This window comes from Budorcas taxicolor, chromosome 9 (assembly GCF_023091745.1).
Source record: "Budorcas taxicolor isolate Tak-1 chromosome 9, Takin1.1, whole genome shotgun sequence".
Classification (NCBI taxonomy): Eukaryota; Metazoa; Chordata; class Mammalia; order Artiodactyla; family Bovidae; genus Budorcas; species Budorcas taxicolor.
In genome coordinates this window covers 82,114,752-82,133,137 of record NC_068918.1, presented here as the reverse complement: position 1 = coordinate 82,133,137, position 18,386 = coordinate 82,114,752, and the positions used below count along the sequence as shown (strand labels likewise).

General features: G+C 41.8%; 1 protein-coding gene across 1 annotated transcript in view; it reads left to right on the top strand.

Annotated features, from left to right (window-relative positions):
* LOC128053175 (CNK3/IPCEF1 fusion protein) overlaps window positions 1–17,254 on the top strand; it is a 257,177-nt gene extending 239,923 nt beyond the window's left edge. Inside the window, exons 21-22 of the mRNA XM_052645626.1 lie at window positions 10,506–10,699; window positions 17,048–17,254. Coding sequence (XP_052501586.1) covers window positions 10,506–10,699; window positions 17,048–17,254 — 401 coding nt within the window. The remainder of the gene's footprint in view (window positions 1–10,505; window positions 10,700–17,047) is intronic.
* Window positions 17,255–18,386: the final 1,132 nt, after the last annotated feature.

Here is an 18,386-nt window from a genome sequence, read left to right as displayed (position 1 = left end):
ATTTGGAGCAGGATTCTTTACCACTGAGCCACCAGGGAAGCTTGTCAGGTGCTAAAGTGAATGACATTTGTAAAGTCTTAAAGTCTGAATGTCCAAATGACTGTGTAATTATATCTTCTCTTGGTAACAAGTAACTTCCATAGTCTCTCTTTTCTCAAGTACTTAGAACACTGCATTTGAAACAGGAAATACTGTTTTCTACGTAAACTTTTTTAAATGTTTCATATTTAGGAATGACTATCTTCCTTGGGAGAGCATTTAGATTTTTCCAACCTCAAAAAGTTTTCCTTTCAAATTCTGACTTGAAATATGGCGTGTGAATTTCCCTCTTGTCTCCTAAAGTCGGCTTTTATGTTCTGAACAGAAAATAAAAAGCCCACAGTCTAGAAAGCACAAGGAAGCACCAAAAATAAGATAGTGGGGGAGGCCAAGTTGACAGTACAGCATTTAAAGAGATAATCTTCATACAGTGTTCTCAACAACCAAATTCCAGACTTACTGGAGCGTGTGTGTCCCGTCAGAAGCACAGAATAGGCTGAGTACGTGGGAGGTAGCAAGAGAGGAGTGCGTGCATTTGGCATCATCTTGGAAAGGAAGAAACTAGTAACCATTAGTTAGAAGTGTTGTTTTGTCTTTTGCTCATGTCAACAAAGATCTTGTTAAAAAAAAATACCATCCCTTTCTTGAGTCTAAATCATTAGATTATTAACCTAAGTTTGGAGACTGTTTTATGTCTGACCCCTTCAGACATTCGGAGCGAGTCTAACAGAAGTAAAAGGTTACTAACATTGACCTCAAATTCCTACCAATTCAATGTGTGAGATACTGATGCTTTAGAGCAAGGATTCTGGGATCCTCCTTTGAGCAAGCCAGATTTTTTTTTTTTCTTTTTTTTTAAATTAAGCTATGATGCAGAGAAAGAGATGCTGCTTTCTGGATGAGTCTCAACTTTCTGGTTGTAATTTCAGCCCCTTTCTCTTCCAATGAACTGAGACAGGTTCTGTGTGACTAGCTGTTGGGAAGCAACCCAGCCTTGCTACTCAAAGGATGTCCAGGGACCAGCCATTCTGACATCACTGAGGAGCTCGTTAAAAATTGAAATCTCAGTGCCTGCTGTCCTGGACTGAATCAGAAGCCGCATTTTAACAAGATCCCTAGGTGATTGCTTATTAAAGTTGGAGGAAACTCACCGAGAATTGCAGAGGCCTGCGCAGCGTGGAACTGAACTCTTGTTCCTAATTTTGCATCGATTTACATTTTGGAAAGATTGCGTGCTGTTTTTCAAGAATCTCTACATTTTTTCTCATCTGTAATATAAAAATAGTTTTCATCTTCCTCGGCAAGGAACTTGTGAGGCTTGATGAGATAGACTACAGTGTGCCATATGAGAAGAAGGAAATTAAAGTCCTGTTATTTTATGTAAGAAGACTAAAATATGCACTTGAGAGGAAGGACAGCAATTGCATGGGAAACACTTGATTGTCAGACAAAATTCATTTTATTTTGCCACAGAAGACAAAGGAGGTGAAGATAATGAACTTGGCTTCTGTTTACAGTGGGAGAGAGACCAAATGCCTTTCCTGCCAATCATTTTTTGTTATTTTGCTCTTTTTATAATCTGGTAAAATAAGGGAATAATCTAGTGTTTTCTAATATGAAATTAGAATTTAGAAAAGTATTTGCATTAAAAAAAAGATGAAAAGGAGATTTTAAAAAAATGCCACTTTATTGAAAAAGCTTTGAAAGGTGTGGAGGTAGCCCTGTAAGGTTAGCCAACCACTGCATTTAAAGAGATAGTTTTCATGTAATGATTAGCAAGGACTTTCATTTCTGCTTTGAGGTCAGGTGCAAGCTGTCTTTGATATGCTTGTACCCTTTGGGTCCTTTTTTGTCCTATGCTCCTACTTATCATCTGCTTCCATTTTTATTGGATTTTCTGTTTACGGTCCTGTGAAGACCTAGGCTCCAGCCATTAGCAACAGTAAAATAGTGTAAAATCCCCATCTAGGTCATGGACAAGGTTGGGTCACAGGTCTTACCCCTGAATATCTAGTAATATGTTGTGTATTCCACAGATTATTATGCTTATTTTAAGCAATCAGGGTGTTTTCTTGACTCTTAACGTCATCATGTATTATTTTCTCATCTTTACCTTTGTGAGTGATTCTGGAATCAGGTAATTAGAGGTCAGACATACAGTCTCCAGGTCTCAGGTTTCTTTTGAGGAGGGACGAGGAGATGCGAGGTAGAATGTAATGGTAATTTGAATTCATTTTTCCAGAAGCTTAAAACTTTCTTTGAATATACTCACTCCTTACTACCATCTCCAATTTCTAAATGAACCCCAATGAAAAAGTGTTTGTTTTTTGAATATCGTTTGGTCATATTTTAGGTAAATTGCATTAACTTTTTGTAATGGCAAAAGGTCCACTTTACCTGCGTATTAAATTGAAAGTTCCACTGTTTCTAGGAGGAGCAAGTCACACACACATAGACACTCACACACATCCTCATGGGGAGTGCCCTGAAGTTTAATTTAGAGAAGGAAATGTTGGGGGGAGAGGGAGATAATCTGTGATTTTTTTTTAACTTGAAGGTAATATATATTCATAAAAATATATTAAATAAAATAAGATTATCCAAATAAGCCAAATTATCTTCTTTTTCATTTAAGGAATGTACTTTATGCCATGCTATTCCAAGCTCCTAAAGCTTATTTTCATCCTTACTGATTTACTGTCTGTCAAATTAGATATAAGATCTTATAATCATTTTGCTCTGACATAATTACAAATTAACGTGCTAGTCAAAAATAATTATATTTTCTATCACAGTCTTTAGTAGCACAACTGAGCATCTTGGTGCACACAGAGAAAGTAATCATTCTGTTTATTTTTGTTCTGTACTTATTTTGCTGATTTCTTAAGGTTTGTTAAATATATATTACTTTAAAAATACTGTGGTATTAGAAGCTATGTGAAAGTGTTAGTCACTCAGTCGTGTCTGACTCTTCGCAACTCCATGGACTGTAGCCCACCAGGCTCCTCTATCCATGGAATTCTCCAGGCAAGGATACTGGAGTGGGTAGCCATTCCCTTCTTTAGGGCATCTTCCCGATCCAGGGATGATTGAACCTGGGTCTCCTTTATTGCAGGCAACTTCTTTACTGTCACCAGGGAAGCCATATATCCAGACTTTGTTTGAAGTAGAGTCCTGCCTGCCTATCTGTAAAAAAAGATGTATAAAATTATTGTGATCTTGTGGGACTGAAAACTCGTGGAGTCCTCAATGCTATCGTTACCCTCTAGGAGTCATATGTCTTTTAATTTCAATTTCTTAATACTTTCGAATGTCTCCAGCTTAACTCCAGGACTGTTACCAAGCTTAGAATTTTTCCTATGCAAACATCATCAGGTATCATGATAATCTTATTAAAGCCAGTTCAGTTCAGTTCAGTTGCTCAGTCGTGTCCGACTCTTTGCACCTCCATGAATCGCAGCACGCCAGGCCTCCCTGTCCATCACCAACTCCCGGAGTTCACTCAGACCCAAGTCCATCAAGTCAGTGATGCCATCCAGCCATCTCATCCTCTGTCATCCCCTTCTCCTCCTGCGCCCAAACCCTCCCAGCATCAGAGTCTTTTCCAGTGAGTCAACTCTTCGCATCAGGTGGCCAAAGTACTGGAGTTTCAGCTTCAGCATCAGTCCTTCCAAAGAAATCCCAGGGCTGATCTCCTTCAGAATGGACTGTTTGGATCTCCTTGCAGTCCAAGGGACTCTCAAGAGTCTTCTCCAACACCACAGTTCAAAAGCATCAATTCTTCGGTGCTCAGCCTTCTTCACAGTCCAACTCTCACATCCATACATGACCACTGGAAAAACCATAGCCTTAAGACGGACCTTTGTTGGCAAAGTAATGTCTCTGCTTTTGAATATGCTATCTAGGTTGGTCATAACTTTTCTTCCAAGGAGCAAGCGTCTTTTAATTTCATGGCTGCAGGCACCATCTGCTGTGATTTTGGAGCCCCCCAAAATGAAATCTGACACTATTTCCACTGTTTCCCCATCTATTTCCCATGAAGTGATGGGACCAGATGCTATGATCTTAGTTTTCTGAACGTTGAGCTTTAAGCCAACTTTTTCACTCTCCACTTTCACTTTCATCAAGAGGCTTTTTAGTTCCTCTTCACTTTCTGCCATAAGTGTGGTGTCATCTGCATATCTGAGGTGATTGATATTTCTCCTGGCAATCTTGATTCCAGCTTATGCTTCTTCCAGCTCAGCGTTTCTCATGATGTACTCTGCATAGAAGTTAAATGAGCAGGGTGACAATATACAGCCTTGACGTATTCCTTTTCCTATTTGGAAACAGTCTGTTGTTCCATGTCCAGTCCTAACTGTTGCTTCCTGACCTGCATACAGATTTCTCAAGAGGCAGGTCAGGGTCTGGTATTCCCATCTCTTGAAGAATTTTCCACAGTTTATTGTGATCCACACAGTCAAAGGCTTTGGTATAGTCAAGAAAGCAGAAATAGACGTTTTTCTAGAACTCTCTTACTTTTTCGATGATCCAGCAGATGTTGGCAATTTGATCTCTGGTTCCTCTGCCTTTTCTAAAACCAGCTTGAACATCAGGGAGTTCACGGTTCACATATTGCTGAAGCCTGGTTTGGAGAATTTTGAACATTACTTCACTAGCATATGAGATGAGTGCAATTGTGTGGTAGTTTGAGCATTCTTTAGCATTGCCTTTCTTTGGGATTGGAATGAAAACTGACTTTTTCCAGTTCTGCGGCCACTGCTGAGTTTTCCAAATTTGCTGGCATATTGAGTGCAGCACTTTCACAGCATCATCTTTCAGGATTTGAAATAGCTCCACTGGAATTCCATCACTTCCACTAGCTTTGTTCATAGTGATGCTCTAAGGCTCACTTGACTTCACATTCCAGGATGTCTGGCTCTAGGTGAGTGATCACACCATCATGATTATCTGGGTCGTGAAGATCTTTTTTGTACAGTTCTTCTGTGTATTCTTGCCACCTCTTAATATCTTCTTCTTCTGTTAGGTCCATAACATTTCTGTCCTTTATTGAGCCCATCTTTGCATGAAATATTCCCTTGATATCTCTAATTTTCTTGAAGAGATCTCTAGTCTTTCCCATTCTGTTGTTTGCCTCTATTTCTTTGCATTGATCTCTGAGGAAGGCTTTCTTATCTCTTCTTGCTAGTCTTTGGAACTCTGCATTCAGATGCTTATATCTTTCCTTTTCTCCTTTGCTTTTTGCTTCTCTTCTTTTCACAGCTATTTGTAAGGCCTCCCCAGACAGCCATTTTGCTTTTTTGCATTTCTTTTCCATGGGGATGGTCTTGATCCCTGTCTCCTGTACAATGTCACGAACCTCTGTCCATAGTTCATCAGGTACTCTGTCTATCAGATCTAATCCCTTAAATCTATTTCTCACTTCCACTGTATAATCATAAGGGATTTGATTTAGGTCATACCTGAATGGTCTAGTGGTTTTCCCTACTTTCTTCAATTTAAGTCTGAATTTGGCAATAAGGGGTTCATGATCTGAGCCACCGTCAGCTCCCGGTCTTGTTTTTGCTGACTGTATAGAGTTTCTCCATCTTTGGCTGCAAAGAATATAATCAATCTGATCTTGGTGTTGACCATCTGGTGATGTCCATGTGTAGAGTCTTCTCTTGTGTTGTGGGCAGTGGGTGTTGGCTATTACCAGTGCGTTCTCTTGGCAAAACTCTATTAGCCTTTGCCCTGCTTCATTCCGTACTCCAAGGCCAAATTTGCCTGTTACTCCAGGTGTTTCTTGACTTCCTACTTTGCATTCTAGTCCCCTATAATGAAAAGGATATCTTCGTTGGGTGTTAGTTCTAAAAGGTCTTGTAGGTCTTCATAGAACTGTTCAGCTTCTTCAGTATTACTAGTTGGGGCATAGAGTTGGATTACTGTGATACTGAATGGTTTGTCTTGGAAATGAAGAGAGATCACTCTTTCGTTTTTGAGATTGCATCCAAGTACTGCATTTTGGACTCTTTTGTTGACCATGATGGTTTCTCCATTTCTTTTAAGGGATTCTTGCCCGCAGTAGTATATATAATGGTCATCTGAGTTAAATTCACCCATTCCAGTCCATTTTAGTTCGCTGATTCCTAGAATGTCGACGTTCACTCTTGCCATCTCTTGTTTGACCACTTCCAATTTGCCTTGATTCATGGACCTGACATTCCAGGTTCCTATGCAATATTGCTCTTTACAGCATCGGACCTTGCTTCTATCACCAGTCACATCCACAGCTGGGTATTGTTTTTCCTTTGGCTCCGTCCCCTCCTTCTTTCTGGAGTTATTTCTCCACTCTTCTCCCATAGCATATTGGGCACCTACTGACTTGGGGAGTTCCTCTTTCAGTATCCTATCATTTTTCCTTTTCATACTGTTCATGGGGTTCTCAAGGCAAGAATACTGAAGTGGTTTGCCATTCCCTTCTCCAGTGGACCACATTCTGTCAGACCTCTCCCCCATGACCTGTCCATCTTGGGTGGCTCCACACGGCATGGCTTAGTTTCACTGAGTTAGACAAGGCTGTGGTCCTAGTTTATTGTGATTGACTAGTTTTCTGTGATTATGGTTTCAGTGTGTCTGCCCTCTGATGCCCTCTTGCAACACCTACTGTCTTACTTGGGTTTCTCTTACCTTGGACGTGGGGTATCTCTTCACGGTTGTTCAGCAAACTGTAACCGCTGCTCCTTACCTTGGACGAGGGGTATCTCCTCACCGCTGCCCCTCCTGACCTTGAACATGGAATAGCTCCTCTAGGCCCTCCTGCGCCCTCGCAGCTACTGCTCCTCGGACGTGGGGCAGCTCCTCTCAGCCGCGCTCTCTGCGCTGGTTGCAGCCACCCACGCTTTATTGAGATATATTTCAGGTATGCATGCTTGTTCAGTTGCTCAGTTGTGTCTGACTCTTTGTGACCACATGGACTGTAGCCCACCAGGCTCCTCTGTCCATGAAAATTTTCAGGCAAGAATACTGAAGTGGGTTGCCATTTCCTTCTCCAGGGGATCTTCCTGACCCTGTGACTGAAACTGTGTCTCTTGCATCTTCTCATTGGCAGGTGGCTTCTTAGGCATACCATAAAATTCACACATAAAAAACCGTGCAGTGGTTTTTTAGTATATTCATAGAGTTGTGCAACTCCACAATCCATTGTGAAGTGTGGATCACACCACACACAGGAAAACCCCATACACATTAGCTGTCATTCCTGCTTGTCCCCTCAGCCCCAGGCAACCACTAATCTACTTTCTGTCTCTATGGATTTGTTTATTCTGGAAATTTTATTATAAATGGACAATACGGTATGTGCCTTTTGTGACTGGCTCTTTTTACTTCAAAGAATTTTTTGCAGTTCATCCATGTTTTAGTGTGTGTTAGTACTTCATTTCTTTTAATGACTAATACTCCATTCCATGCATATACCATATTGCAGCAATTGATGAACATTTATTTACACTGTTGCACCTTTTGTTTGTGTCTTTCATGACATTCATGCACAAGTTTTGTGTTAATGTATGTTTTTAATTTTTTGAATACATAGAAATGGAATGATGGGTCATATGGTGGCTCACAGTAAGGAATCTATTTGCAATGCAGGAGACACAGGAGACACAGGAGACTTGGGTTTGATCCCTGGATCAGGAAGATCCCCTGGAGGAGGGCATGGCAACCCATTCAGATATTCTTGCCTGGAGAATCCTGTGGACAGAAGAGCCTGGTGGGCTACAGTCCATAGGGTTGCAAAGAGTCAGACATGACTGAAACGATTTAGCACACGGCACACATGGTAACTCTACAGTTAGAATTTTGAGAAACTACCAGATTGTTTCCTAAAGTGGGGTCCATTTTACATTCCCATCAAGGACTTTAATGTTCTGGTTTCTCCACACTTATGTCCTTTTTGATTTAGCTATCCTGGTGAGTGTGAAATAGTATCTCATTGTGGTTTTGATTTGCATTTCTTAGCTGAAACTCCAGTACTTTGGCCACCTCATGCGAAGAGTTGACTCATTGGAAAAGACTTTGATGCTGGGAGGGATTGGGGGCAGGAGGAGAAGGGGACGACAGAGGATGAGATGGCTGGATAGCATCACGGACTCGATGGACGTGAGTCTGAGTGAACCGGGAGATGGTGATGGACAGGGAGGCCTGGTGTGCTGCAATTCATGGGGTTGCAAAGAGTTGGACATGACTGAGCGACTGAACTGAACTGAACTGAACCAAATGACCAATGATACTGAGCCTCTTTTCATGTGCTTATTGACAAAAGCCTATTTTTGATATCTGCCCCAACTGAGCCAAAAAGTTTGTTTTCAAATGTAGTTTTAAATATTTTCCCCTTTTTTTGATATTGTTTTGATAGAAAACAAAGAAGTTTATTGACCATTACTATAATTTAATCACAAAGTTAACCCAACATCTTTTCTTTCCATTTCATGAAAGAGTACTATGCATGCTTATGGACTTTCTGGTAGTAGAAGGGGGGAAAACATTGCCTAAAGACACTTAATCTTACAAGAGTAAACTGTGAAGGAAGTGAGTGTGCTTAATTTTGATGCTCCTAGACTACTATTGTATGATATTTTTAATCCCCTTTGGAGAGACTGTTTTTTAGTTCTCCTAAGGCCACGCTTTCTATATGAGCCTCTGTCAATCTTGTTCTCAGGACAGGAACCAAATTGCATAGGTTCCTGCATGTGTAGAAAAAACTAAGGACTGCATGGTAGAAAAAAGTCTTATTGTCTATCTTTCCCAAGACTTTTCAGAGACCAAAGTGAATAAAGGACTGAAGTTCTTAGTAAGAAATTAAAGCAGCGGCAGGCGATGATTTTCTTTGAGTACATTTCTATATTATTTGAGACTCTTTCAGTTGCATATGACTGAAAACAACATCCAGAATATCTTAACAAAGGTAATGGATTGGCTCCCAGGAGCTCAGATGACACTAACAGTATCACCAAGATCCATGTCTCCATGGTATCCTATGGATTGGCTCCGTTTTCATGACTCTTGGCATGATTCCTGGAATCTTCCAGGTCATATCATCACATCACTCAGTTTAGGAAAACAAGGAGATTAATTCCCTGATACTCCAAGCCGAAGTCTCAGAATTGAGTCTCTTTGGCCCCGTGGGCCTGATCTGAGACCCACGTGCATCCCTAGATCAGACTGTGGCTAGCACGATGGGACTGCCTAAACATATAGGGTCCCCCTGGATACCGGGTAGAGTCGCTTCACTGGAAGCATTTGGGCTGAGGCTGGCGAGGTGTGGTTAAGGAAGAGAATGGGGGTGTGTGGCATGAGAAATGATTATTATCTGCTCAAAGCCACAGACCACAGGCAGATTCCTTCTTTCAAAGGGTGGTTCTAGGAAGGAAATTTAAAAGAGATCCGGGACAATGGTTCTCATTATTTAGGGTGTATATTGGTTTGCAAAGGTTTTCCTCTCCCACCATTGTATTTGAGAAGCAGAGAACTTGTTTGGTTTCACATGTTCACAGGTGGAGGGGAATTTTTCCCTAGGATGAGTCTTCCCCTGAGGCCCACTAGTCTCTGATTTAGATGATATTTGGATGAGACTTAGAAATGACTTAGAGTTTGAGACTTAAAGTTGATGTTGGAATGGGTAAAGACTTTTGGCAATGTTAGGATGAATGAATGTATTTTGCCTGTGAGAGGGACATGAATTTTGGGAGGCTACAGGGTATATACTTCTCAGGTAGTGCAAGTGGTAAAGAACTTGCCTGCCAGTGCAGGAGATGCAAGAGATACAGGTTCGAGTCCTGTGTGGGGAAGATCCCCTAGAGAAGAAAATGGCAACCCAATCTAGTATTCTTGCCAGAAAAATTCCATGCACAGAGGATCCTGGTGAGCTACAGTTCACAGGGCCACTGCGAGTCAGATGCAACTGAGCACACAGCACAGAGGGTGTACTATTATGGGTTCAGTTTTGTCCTTCCCCAAAATCCCTGTGTTGAAGTCCTAACTGAATTCATCTCAACATCTCCAAAAGTCTGAATCCATTCCAATATCAACTCTAAGTCAATTCTGAGCCTCGCCCAAATATCTAAATCAGAGATTGATGGCCCCCTAATCAATATGACTGGTATCTATAAAAGGGGATATTGGGACACACAGACAGGCACACTGTAAGACACCAAGTGAAGACAGGAGTCCTTCACAAGCCAAGGAGCCATCAAAAGCTGGGAGAGAGGCTTGGGACAGATCCTGCCCCAGAGCCTTCACAGGGAACATGGGCTGTTGTGACAAAGTGCCACCAACTGAGTGACTTAGACAGCACAAATGTGCATCTCACCACTGTGGAGCCTGGAAGTCTGAGATGACGGTGTCAGGAGGATCTTGTTTTAGGACCACAGTGTCAAATGTTCTGTCCTTGATTAACTGGGCATATTCTTATTTTTTTATTTTAATAGAAGAGACAAAAGCCTCCGAAGATGATGAAATGGAGAAGCTCTACAAATCGTTAGAGCAAGCTAGTCTGTCTCCTCTTGGGGACCGACGACCTTCAACCAAAAAGGAGCTGAGAAAGTCCTTTGTCAAGAGGTGCAAGAATCCATCCATAAATGAGAAACTCCACAAAATACGAACTTTGAATAGCACATTAAAGGTAAGAAATTCCAGACTGTGGATGAACTCTGTGGATGTGGGGTGAGAAAATGCTGCTTTTTTTGAACAATCCGTGCTAACCACGGTGTGTTTATGTGGCTATAGAAGGTGAGGAAAGGCAGTAAAGCCAATACAGTCTCCATAGGGTGAGTTGACCCTTGACATTCCTAAAACCCTAGGGAATGTGGTTTTTACAATAGGCCTTGATAATTGCATTCACTCTGGCATAAAATCTCAAATATTAAGCTTTGAGATGGCAAGGATCATATGTAATTTGTTTTTGGACCCTTCTACCTGGAATAATAAATGTTAGAGAGTCTGAGATAGTCAACTGGTAGGAGTACACAGTAATATTTAATAAGATCTTGGGATTTCACCTGATTCATTAAAGGAGGCCATTCTTCTATACTATATCCAGAAGAAAATGTCTACATTTTAGAGACAGCAAAGACTTAGGAGACTTCAAGCTGTTGGATTTGAAGCTACAAAACACCATGAGAGCCGGGCAGTGGGAAAGAGATACTTCCTGGTAGCAGGGGATTTCATCATGAGAATAAGGGGCAGTGTACAGGATGTACTGGAGCTATTTCTAGGGCCTCCTGTAACTGAAAGTGTTCTTTGTAGCAAGAGCATCCTGGTTTCACATTTAGACGACAGCACAAACAAGGGGAGGCCAGAAGAGTTTGTAAAATAGTTCTGAATTAGCAGAAGATTTATAGATTCTGAAAAGCCTTGACAGACCTGAAATTTAATTCTGTTTTGTACATGTCCACTTGTATCTCATGAATGTGAATCCCTTTCTGGGAAGAAATGTCAGCAAGCAAAAAGACAAGGCTGCAAAAGACGACTGAGTGACTCTTAGTCAGATGTCCCTGTTCATCTATAGAAAACCTAAGCACCCTAAAAACCTTGCTAGAATGAGGCTGAAAAATAAAAGGCAAAGGTACATTTTATTTATAGAAAGAAAGCACAAATGTAGAGAAATTTCCCTGACATTTAATGATGAGAAACATCACTAGCAGTCCTTTCAAAATCAAATGTATTATATTTTGTCATCATGGGTTGGCCAAAAAGTTCATCGGGTTTTACTTAGGATGTTACTGAAAAACCCAAATGAACTTTTTCTGCCAACTCGGTATTTGCAGAGTTGTGACCTCTTGTTCTTCATGCACTATAGCCACAGAATTGATGAATCCAACAGATTTTTCTTTTCTTCCCAGGTTTTAGTAATCTACTAACTAGGCGACAAAAATACCCCCAAACATAGCAGCTCCAGGCACTAGACATTTATTGTCTCACACTTTCTGGGAGTCAGGAATTTGGGTGTGGCCTGGTCCAGTGTTTCTGCTTCCAGGTCTCTGAGGCTATAATCCAGGCACCAGCTGGGGCTATCCACATTCCTCCACTGGGGGAAGGTGTGCTTCTAAGCTCTTTCACGGCAGAGTTCAGTTCCTTACAGGTTGTTGGACTGACGGTCTCAGTTGTTCATTTGTTCACTGTCTATGGGCTGGAGGCCACCCCCAGTTCCTTCCCCTGTGGGTCTTTTCATAGAGCAGCTCCCAAAGTAGAAGCTGGTGTCCTGCAGAGTGAGTGAGGTGGGGAGAGTGAGCAAGCAGGGTGGGTCATATCCCAGCCTCAGGAGAGACATCACATTGCATTTACAGTGTTCTATTCATTAGAAGCAATTCGCTAGGTCAGCCTCCCGACAGTCAAGATGGAGAATTACAGAAGGGCATGAATACCAGGGAGCAAGGAATGCTGGATCATTTCAGGGGCTCTCTGCCCCAGCCAGCTGCACTCTCTGAACATCACTGGAAAGAAGGCCTTTCCACAGATCCCTTAGGCTGGGGCTGATGAGATATATTCCACCTTGTGTATTCCTGTGAACCTCCTATGAGGTTGGAGGGCAGGATGACATGGAAATTGACCTTGTTGATAAAAAGAAAAAAAAAAAAACATGTCAGCCTCTTCATTAGAGAGTGATCATTTGGTACATGCATGCTTATTCATGTCAGAAAGCTATCAGAATAATTTTCTTTTAACTATCTTAAATTGCCTTTTTTCCATTTATTTATTGGCTACACTAGGTCTCCATTGCTGCATGTAGGCTACTTTCAGTTGCGGTGCACAGGCTTCTCATCATAGTGGCTTTTCTTGTCGGTGAGCATGGGCTCTGGACATGTGGGCTTTATTAGTTGCAGCACACAGGTTCAGTAGTTGTAGCTCTCAGGCTCCAGGGCTCAGTGGTTGCAGCCCACGGGCTTAGTCGTCCTGGGCCATGCGGGATCTTCCTGGACCCGAGATCGAACCTGTGTCCCCTGCATTGTCAGGGGGATTCTTAACCACTCCACCACCAGGGCAGTTCTGTCTTTAAAACTCAAGCTGTCAGGATAGTGGTCACCTTTGAGGAAAAGGTGAGGATATAAACTGGGCAGGACCACACTAAAGCTTTTGAAGTGCCAGGTAAGAGTCTTTCCTTGACGGTGACAGTGGTTACACAAATGTGTTCTTTTTGTGATGATTTCATTAAGCACAGACTTTATGTGTACATTTTGCTCTGTGTATATTACATTGCAATATAAATGTTTATTAAAAAAAATACTTCAAAGCTGGAGTGTGGACAAGCAAAAAAAAAAGTTTCATGTAGAAGCAAGCAAACTATTTTAATAATAATGTTTATAGTAGTGTAGGCACATTCCAGAAATAAAGAAAAATCCTTGCACTGGGATTGTATTGGAATGAATACTCTTTATGGAAATGCTTTTAGGAAGTTGAGCAAACTATTGCGTCACACACTAGAGATCTTTAGATCTTTAAGAGTCTCCAAGAGATCCACTTCCCCTGACTTTTGGCTAAGCCTGTCTTTATTTTTAAATGAATGATTAATGAAATGGTTGATGAGTCCAACTGAAACTTTCTTGGAAAACTACCCTCACTTGTATCTGAAAGGGAACAGACCTTTCTTTGCCCAACTGCTCTGGTAGAATCCATTTCCAATGCTTAGGTCTTGATACAAACCATGCACTGAATAGTTGGAGTGAAAAAATGAAAGGATGGTATCTTTCAGAACTCTATCAGACCCTGTCTGCCAGAAAACCAGAAGGATGTCGTAAAAGTAATTCAAAGCATTCAGCGAGCTCTTATTCTACAGGGGAGAAGCAAGGCTTTTGCCTGAAGCTCTTGACCCTGGGTTGCCAAGTTTAGGAAGGAGCTCAGAGAGTTTTATTGTTTTGTTAATTTCCTTCCTCTCTATTCTTATCTACAGTTTTTTTCTTTTATCCATAAAGGAACTAATACAGACTTGAGCTGAATGGGAAGAAATTTGAATTATTTAGAGCTAGAAACCATATGAGAAGTGTTAGCCCAAAGTTGAAGAGATCCTTTCCTAAAACCTTTTATCCCCTTTAGAGGGGTGGTGAATTCATTTTTGCCTTGAAAAAATCAGTTTTTCAAATTTTGTTGATTTGCCAAGATCTTAATTAATAATTTCTTCAATAGCATGTTAGGATCACTCTCTGGACAGATGTCAAGATTTCTTAAGAATGAAGTAAAACTCCTTAAAATTTTTTGGGGTGGGAAAGATTGTTTTTTGAAGTGTTGATGTTCGACTCAGAGAGAAAACTGTCTTGGCTCTGCTTGACTTTCTAGCAATCCTTCCTGGTTACCCACTTAACTTACTAACCTTTCTTTTCTCTGTTTCTTGGTCTTGGCCAGCCTCCTTGTTATTCCTCTTTGGTTACTTTCCTTCTGCACAGTTTTCCTCGCCTTCCTGAAACCAAAAAATATCTTTTAACCTCTGTTTATCACCACACCCTTGCTTTTGTGATTCAAAATGATAAATCTCACTACTCAGATTACTATGTGTGTGAACCTTTTCCCTTGAAATCCATGTTATTCTGGTTAATTTAGAAACAGGAAAAGAAGAAGACAAGAAAATATAATACAACACTCCAAATAAAGCACAAGTTAAAGCTGCATGTAGAGCACAAACAATACATTCATGAGCCAGTGGGTCTAAAAGAGCAGGCACAAGGACATTGGAAGCAGAAGAATAGAACAGGGAAAGGTGTCAAGGAAGGGCTTTTATGATGGAAAAGTAAGAGCATACGAGTGTGCCAGCGAGAATGATCACCTGGAGATGGGAAACTGATGCGTTACAGGAAAGGGCTGAGAATTGCTGGAGCAAATTTCTTGAATGTACGAGAGGACATGCTTTTACAAGTAGAGAGACGGGTCTTGCTGGAAGCACAGATATTTCACCCAAGTGAACAGGAAGGAAGCATGTGTTTGTGCTGATGTAGATAGAAGGCAATAAGAGCTTGGGAGAACTACTCTGCTGATTGTTTCCATTTCCTCAAAAAAATAAAGAGCAGGGTCATCAGCTACAGGGGAGGATTGGGGAGGAGATCTGAGCAGAAATGAGAAACTCTGAAATAGTCATTTAGGGGAGTGGGAGAAAAAAGGGATGAGAAAACACAGTTACTGAATAGTAGTGCAAGTCCGCTGAATGGCAGTGGTTATGCATTTGAACTTTGACCAGTAAGCACAGTAGTGAATGTTCACCTGTGCACATCCTGCCCCGGATCTAGCCGAGATAGTTAATAACCGAATGTCTACCTGGCCCTCAGCACTGTGTGAGATACGGGGAATACAGGAATGAATAAAATATGTTCCTTGTCGCCTTCCTTCAGAAGCTTTAGAATAGATGACGTGACAGACCCGTGAACATCTAAGTGTGATGTGATAGTTCTAAGAGGGTTCCAAGCATTGGAAGGCATGCAAGCATGAAGAAATCTTCTCAGTTCAATCTGGGGGTTCAGTTTTTTGGAGAGCATGATGCCCAAAGTGAATATACATTCATGAGCTGTAGTAAAATCCATTAAAAAAAAAAGAGAGAGAGAGAGAGAGACTCTGGGAAATATTCCATGTGAAAATCACTCTAGGAATTAGAGCCCACTAGGTGAAGAAGTAGAGAAGGAAATGGCAACCCACTCCAGTATTCTTGCCTATCAAATCCTGTGGACAGAGGAGCCTGGTGGGCTGCTGTCCATAGGGCCGCACAGAGTCGGACACGACTGAAGCGACTTAGCATGCATGCATGCATTGGAGAAAGAAATAGCAACCTGCTCCAGTGTTCTTGCCTGGAGAATCCCAGGGACGGAGGAACGTGGTGGGCTGCCGTCTATGGGGTTGCACAGAGTCAGACACGACTGAAGCGACTTAGCAGCAGCAGCAGCAGCAGGTGAAGAAGGATGAAGAAGGTCCTCTGTGTGACATGTCCTGGGGTGGTGAAGCAGCATTGTATGGGGGAGAAAACCCATGTCAATACTCCTAGAGAGGAAAGGAAGAAGCAAGTGGATAATTGACAAATGGGCTCATGTCCGTGGAAACTTGGGCAAGAAGGGGAACCGTTAAGAGGACTCAGAATTTCAGGGGGACTCCCTGGACTGTCGGACAGAAGGTGGATACGAAGTGGGGACTGGGGCCAGGAACCTCACTTGGGAGGCTATAGCAGCAGATTAAGGGTGATAGGTGAGACTTTATATCCCAAATTGGGATTACGGTCACAGAGATGGAGGAAGCAGGAATAGATTTGCGATAAATGTGTTAGGCTGAGAAATCTTTTTTTTTGAATGTGGAGACTGATACGTCTTATGTTTCATTCCATTCCTTGACCACAGAAAAGTCCCCTAACCTGAGGCAGACATTTCAGAAATGTGTGTCGGTGGTTGCAGAGGAGGCAGGGTGAAATGATGTGAATAGACAATTGGCATCATTGAAATACACATTGTTTGGATGGAAGTTTAATGGTATCTTTTTTGAATAAAAAGATAGCCTAACTATTTAGTCTGTATACCTTGAATAAATGTGTGAAATTTATTTAAAATTAATACAATTTAATAGAAAATTAAAAAGAGACATTTTGTACTGTCTTATGTCTTAGGAAAAGTACTGTGTGGTCAACAACTTGGTTATGCAGTTATCCATTCCAGAAGGAATAAAGCTCACACTGAGATAGAAATATGACTGTGATGTGGAATACTGGATTAATCAGGAAACAGTGACATAGGAGACCTTGGTTTTGTGTCCAGTTCTTCCCCCAAGCCTTGTGTGGGATACTTACCTCTTTGTGCTTAGCCTATGTAAATGGGCAGGTGTCCTGCCATATCTCTTAGGATTGTTGTAGAAATTTGAATATTAGTGTGTAAAAGCACTTGGATAATTTTACAGTCAAGGTGTATGTGCCTTTATTTGCAAAAGGCTGAAGACGGTTTATTGAAGTTAAGATAGCTATCACATCTCACCCTCCTCTCTCTCTGTGTCTCTTTTTATTTTCCGACTTGGACAGTGTAAAGAACACGACCTGGCCATGATTAACCAGCTGCTGGATGATCCGAAGCTGACAGCCAGAAAATACAGGGAGTGGAAGGTCATGAACACCCTGCTGATCCAGGACATCTATCAGCAACATCAGCAGAGGCGAGCCCCCATGTCTGCCTCCGAAGGCTCCCCCCAGAAACCACCTTCCTCTGCCCGCCTTGAAAATTCTATTTGAGAACAAGCCAGGATGCTCTCCCCTCCTGTCTTACCCCTCAGGCAACTCTTCAAGACATTGCGAGAGCGTAACATTTTTCCTTGCAAGGGAAAACTGAAACCCAGATCCTGGAAACACCAGGTCCTCCGGGAGGGATGCGGTTGGGATGCAAACAAACGATGACGGTGCCCCACCAATTCCACTGCTCCCATCGGACTGGAGGGATGGAGTTCAGCTGAGAAAACAGTGTCTGTCCTTCTGGGACCTCCGACCATGCTGGGTTCTAGGTGGGATATGCGAACCATATTGTCTGTTTCTTGTTCTTAAGAGAAGGACAGCATTCCACGGGCAAAAGATCATTTTTGATCAGGGATACTTCTTCATAGAAATATTCCGTTTTCCAAAAGGAGAATGTACATATTCCATCTGGTTGGATAGCTGAGTTCCCCAGATCACCTGAGTGGAAGAATGCTTTCTACAGAGCACCCGCAGCAGGACAGATGTATTGTGGAACCCAAATTCCTTACCTTTGGTCCAGGATGGTGGTGCCTTTCCTACGTGTTGAGAAATGCTTCATAGCAAATGGTGTATGGGAACGCTCAAGAAAGAGACATGTTCTGTATTCCACTCATTCAAAGGCCAGCATAATATTTTCACACTTTATCCGGGTTGGGGTCGGGGACCTGACTCATGTGTCCTTTTCACAGAACAGCTAAAGACAACTCTCTCATCACACTCAGACACCTCTATTCCGACCTAAGCTTTTCTGAACCAGGACGTAGTAATACATCCAGGGAGGAATTCTTCCTGCCGTTGCCCTTGGGTGTGGTAGCTATGCATGGGATAAAAGGTACATCCAGGGAGGTCCCTGGTGGTTCAGTGGTTACGACTCCATGCTCGCAGTGCCGAGGGCCCAGGTTCAATCCCTGGTTGGGGAATTAAGATCCCACAAAAAGCACAACATGGCCATTAAATAAATGTGTATCCACGATCCCCAGGATCCATATTGACAAGGTGATTCTGGTGTCTGAAATTTACTCCAAAAAAAAAAAAAAAAGGAGTAAAAACATGATTGTTTTATTTTTGTATGTTTACGTGTTACTGTGTACTATGTGAATAGCTATCTATAATATGTTTGTTATTTAAAGATATT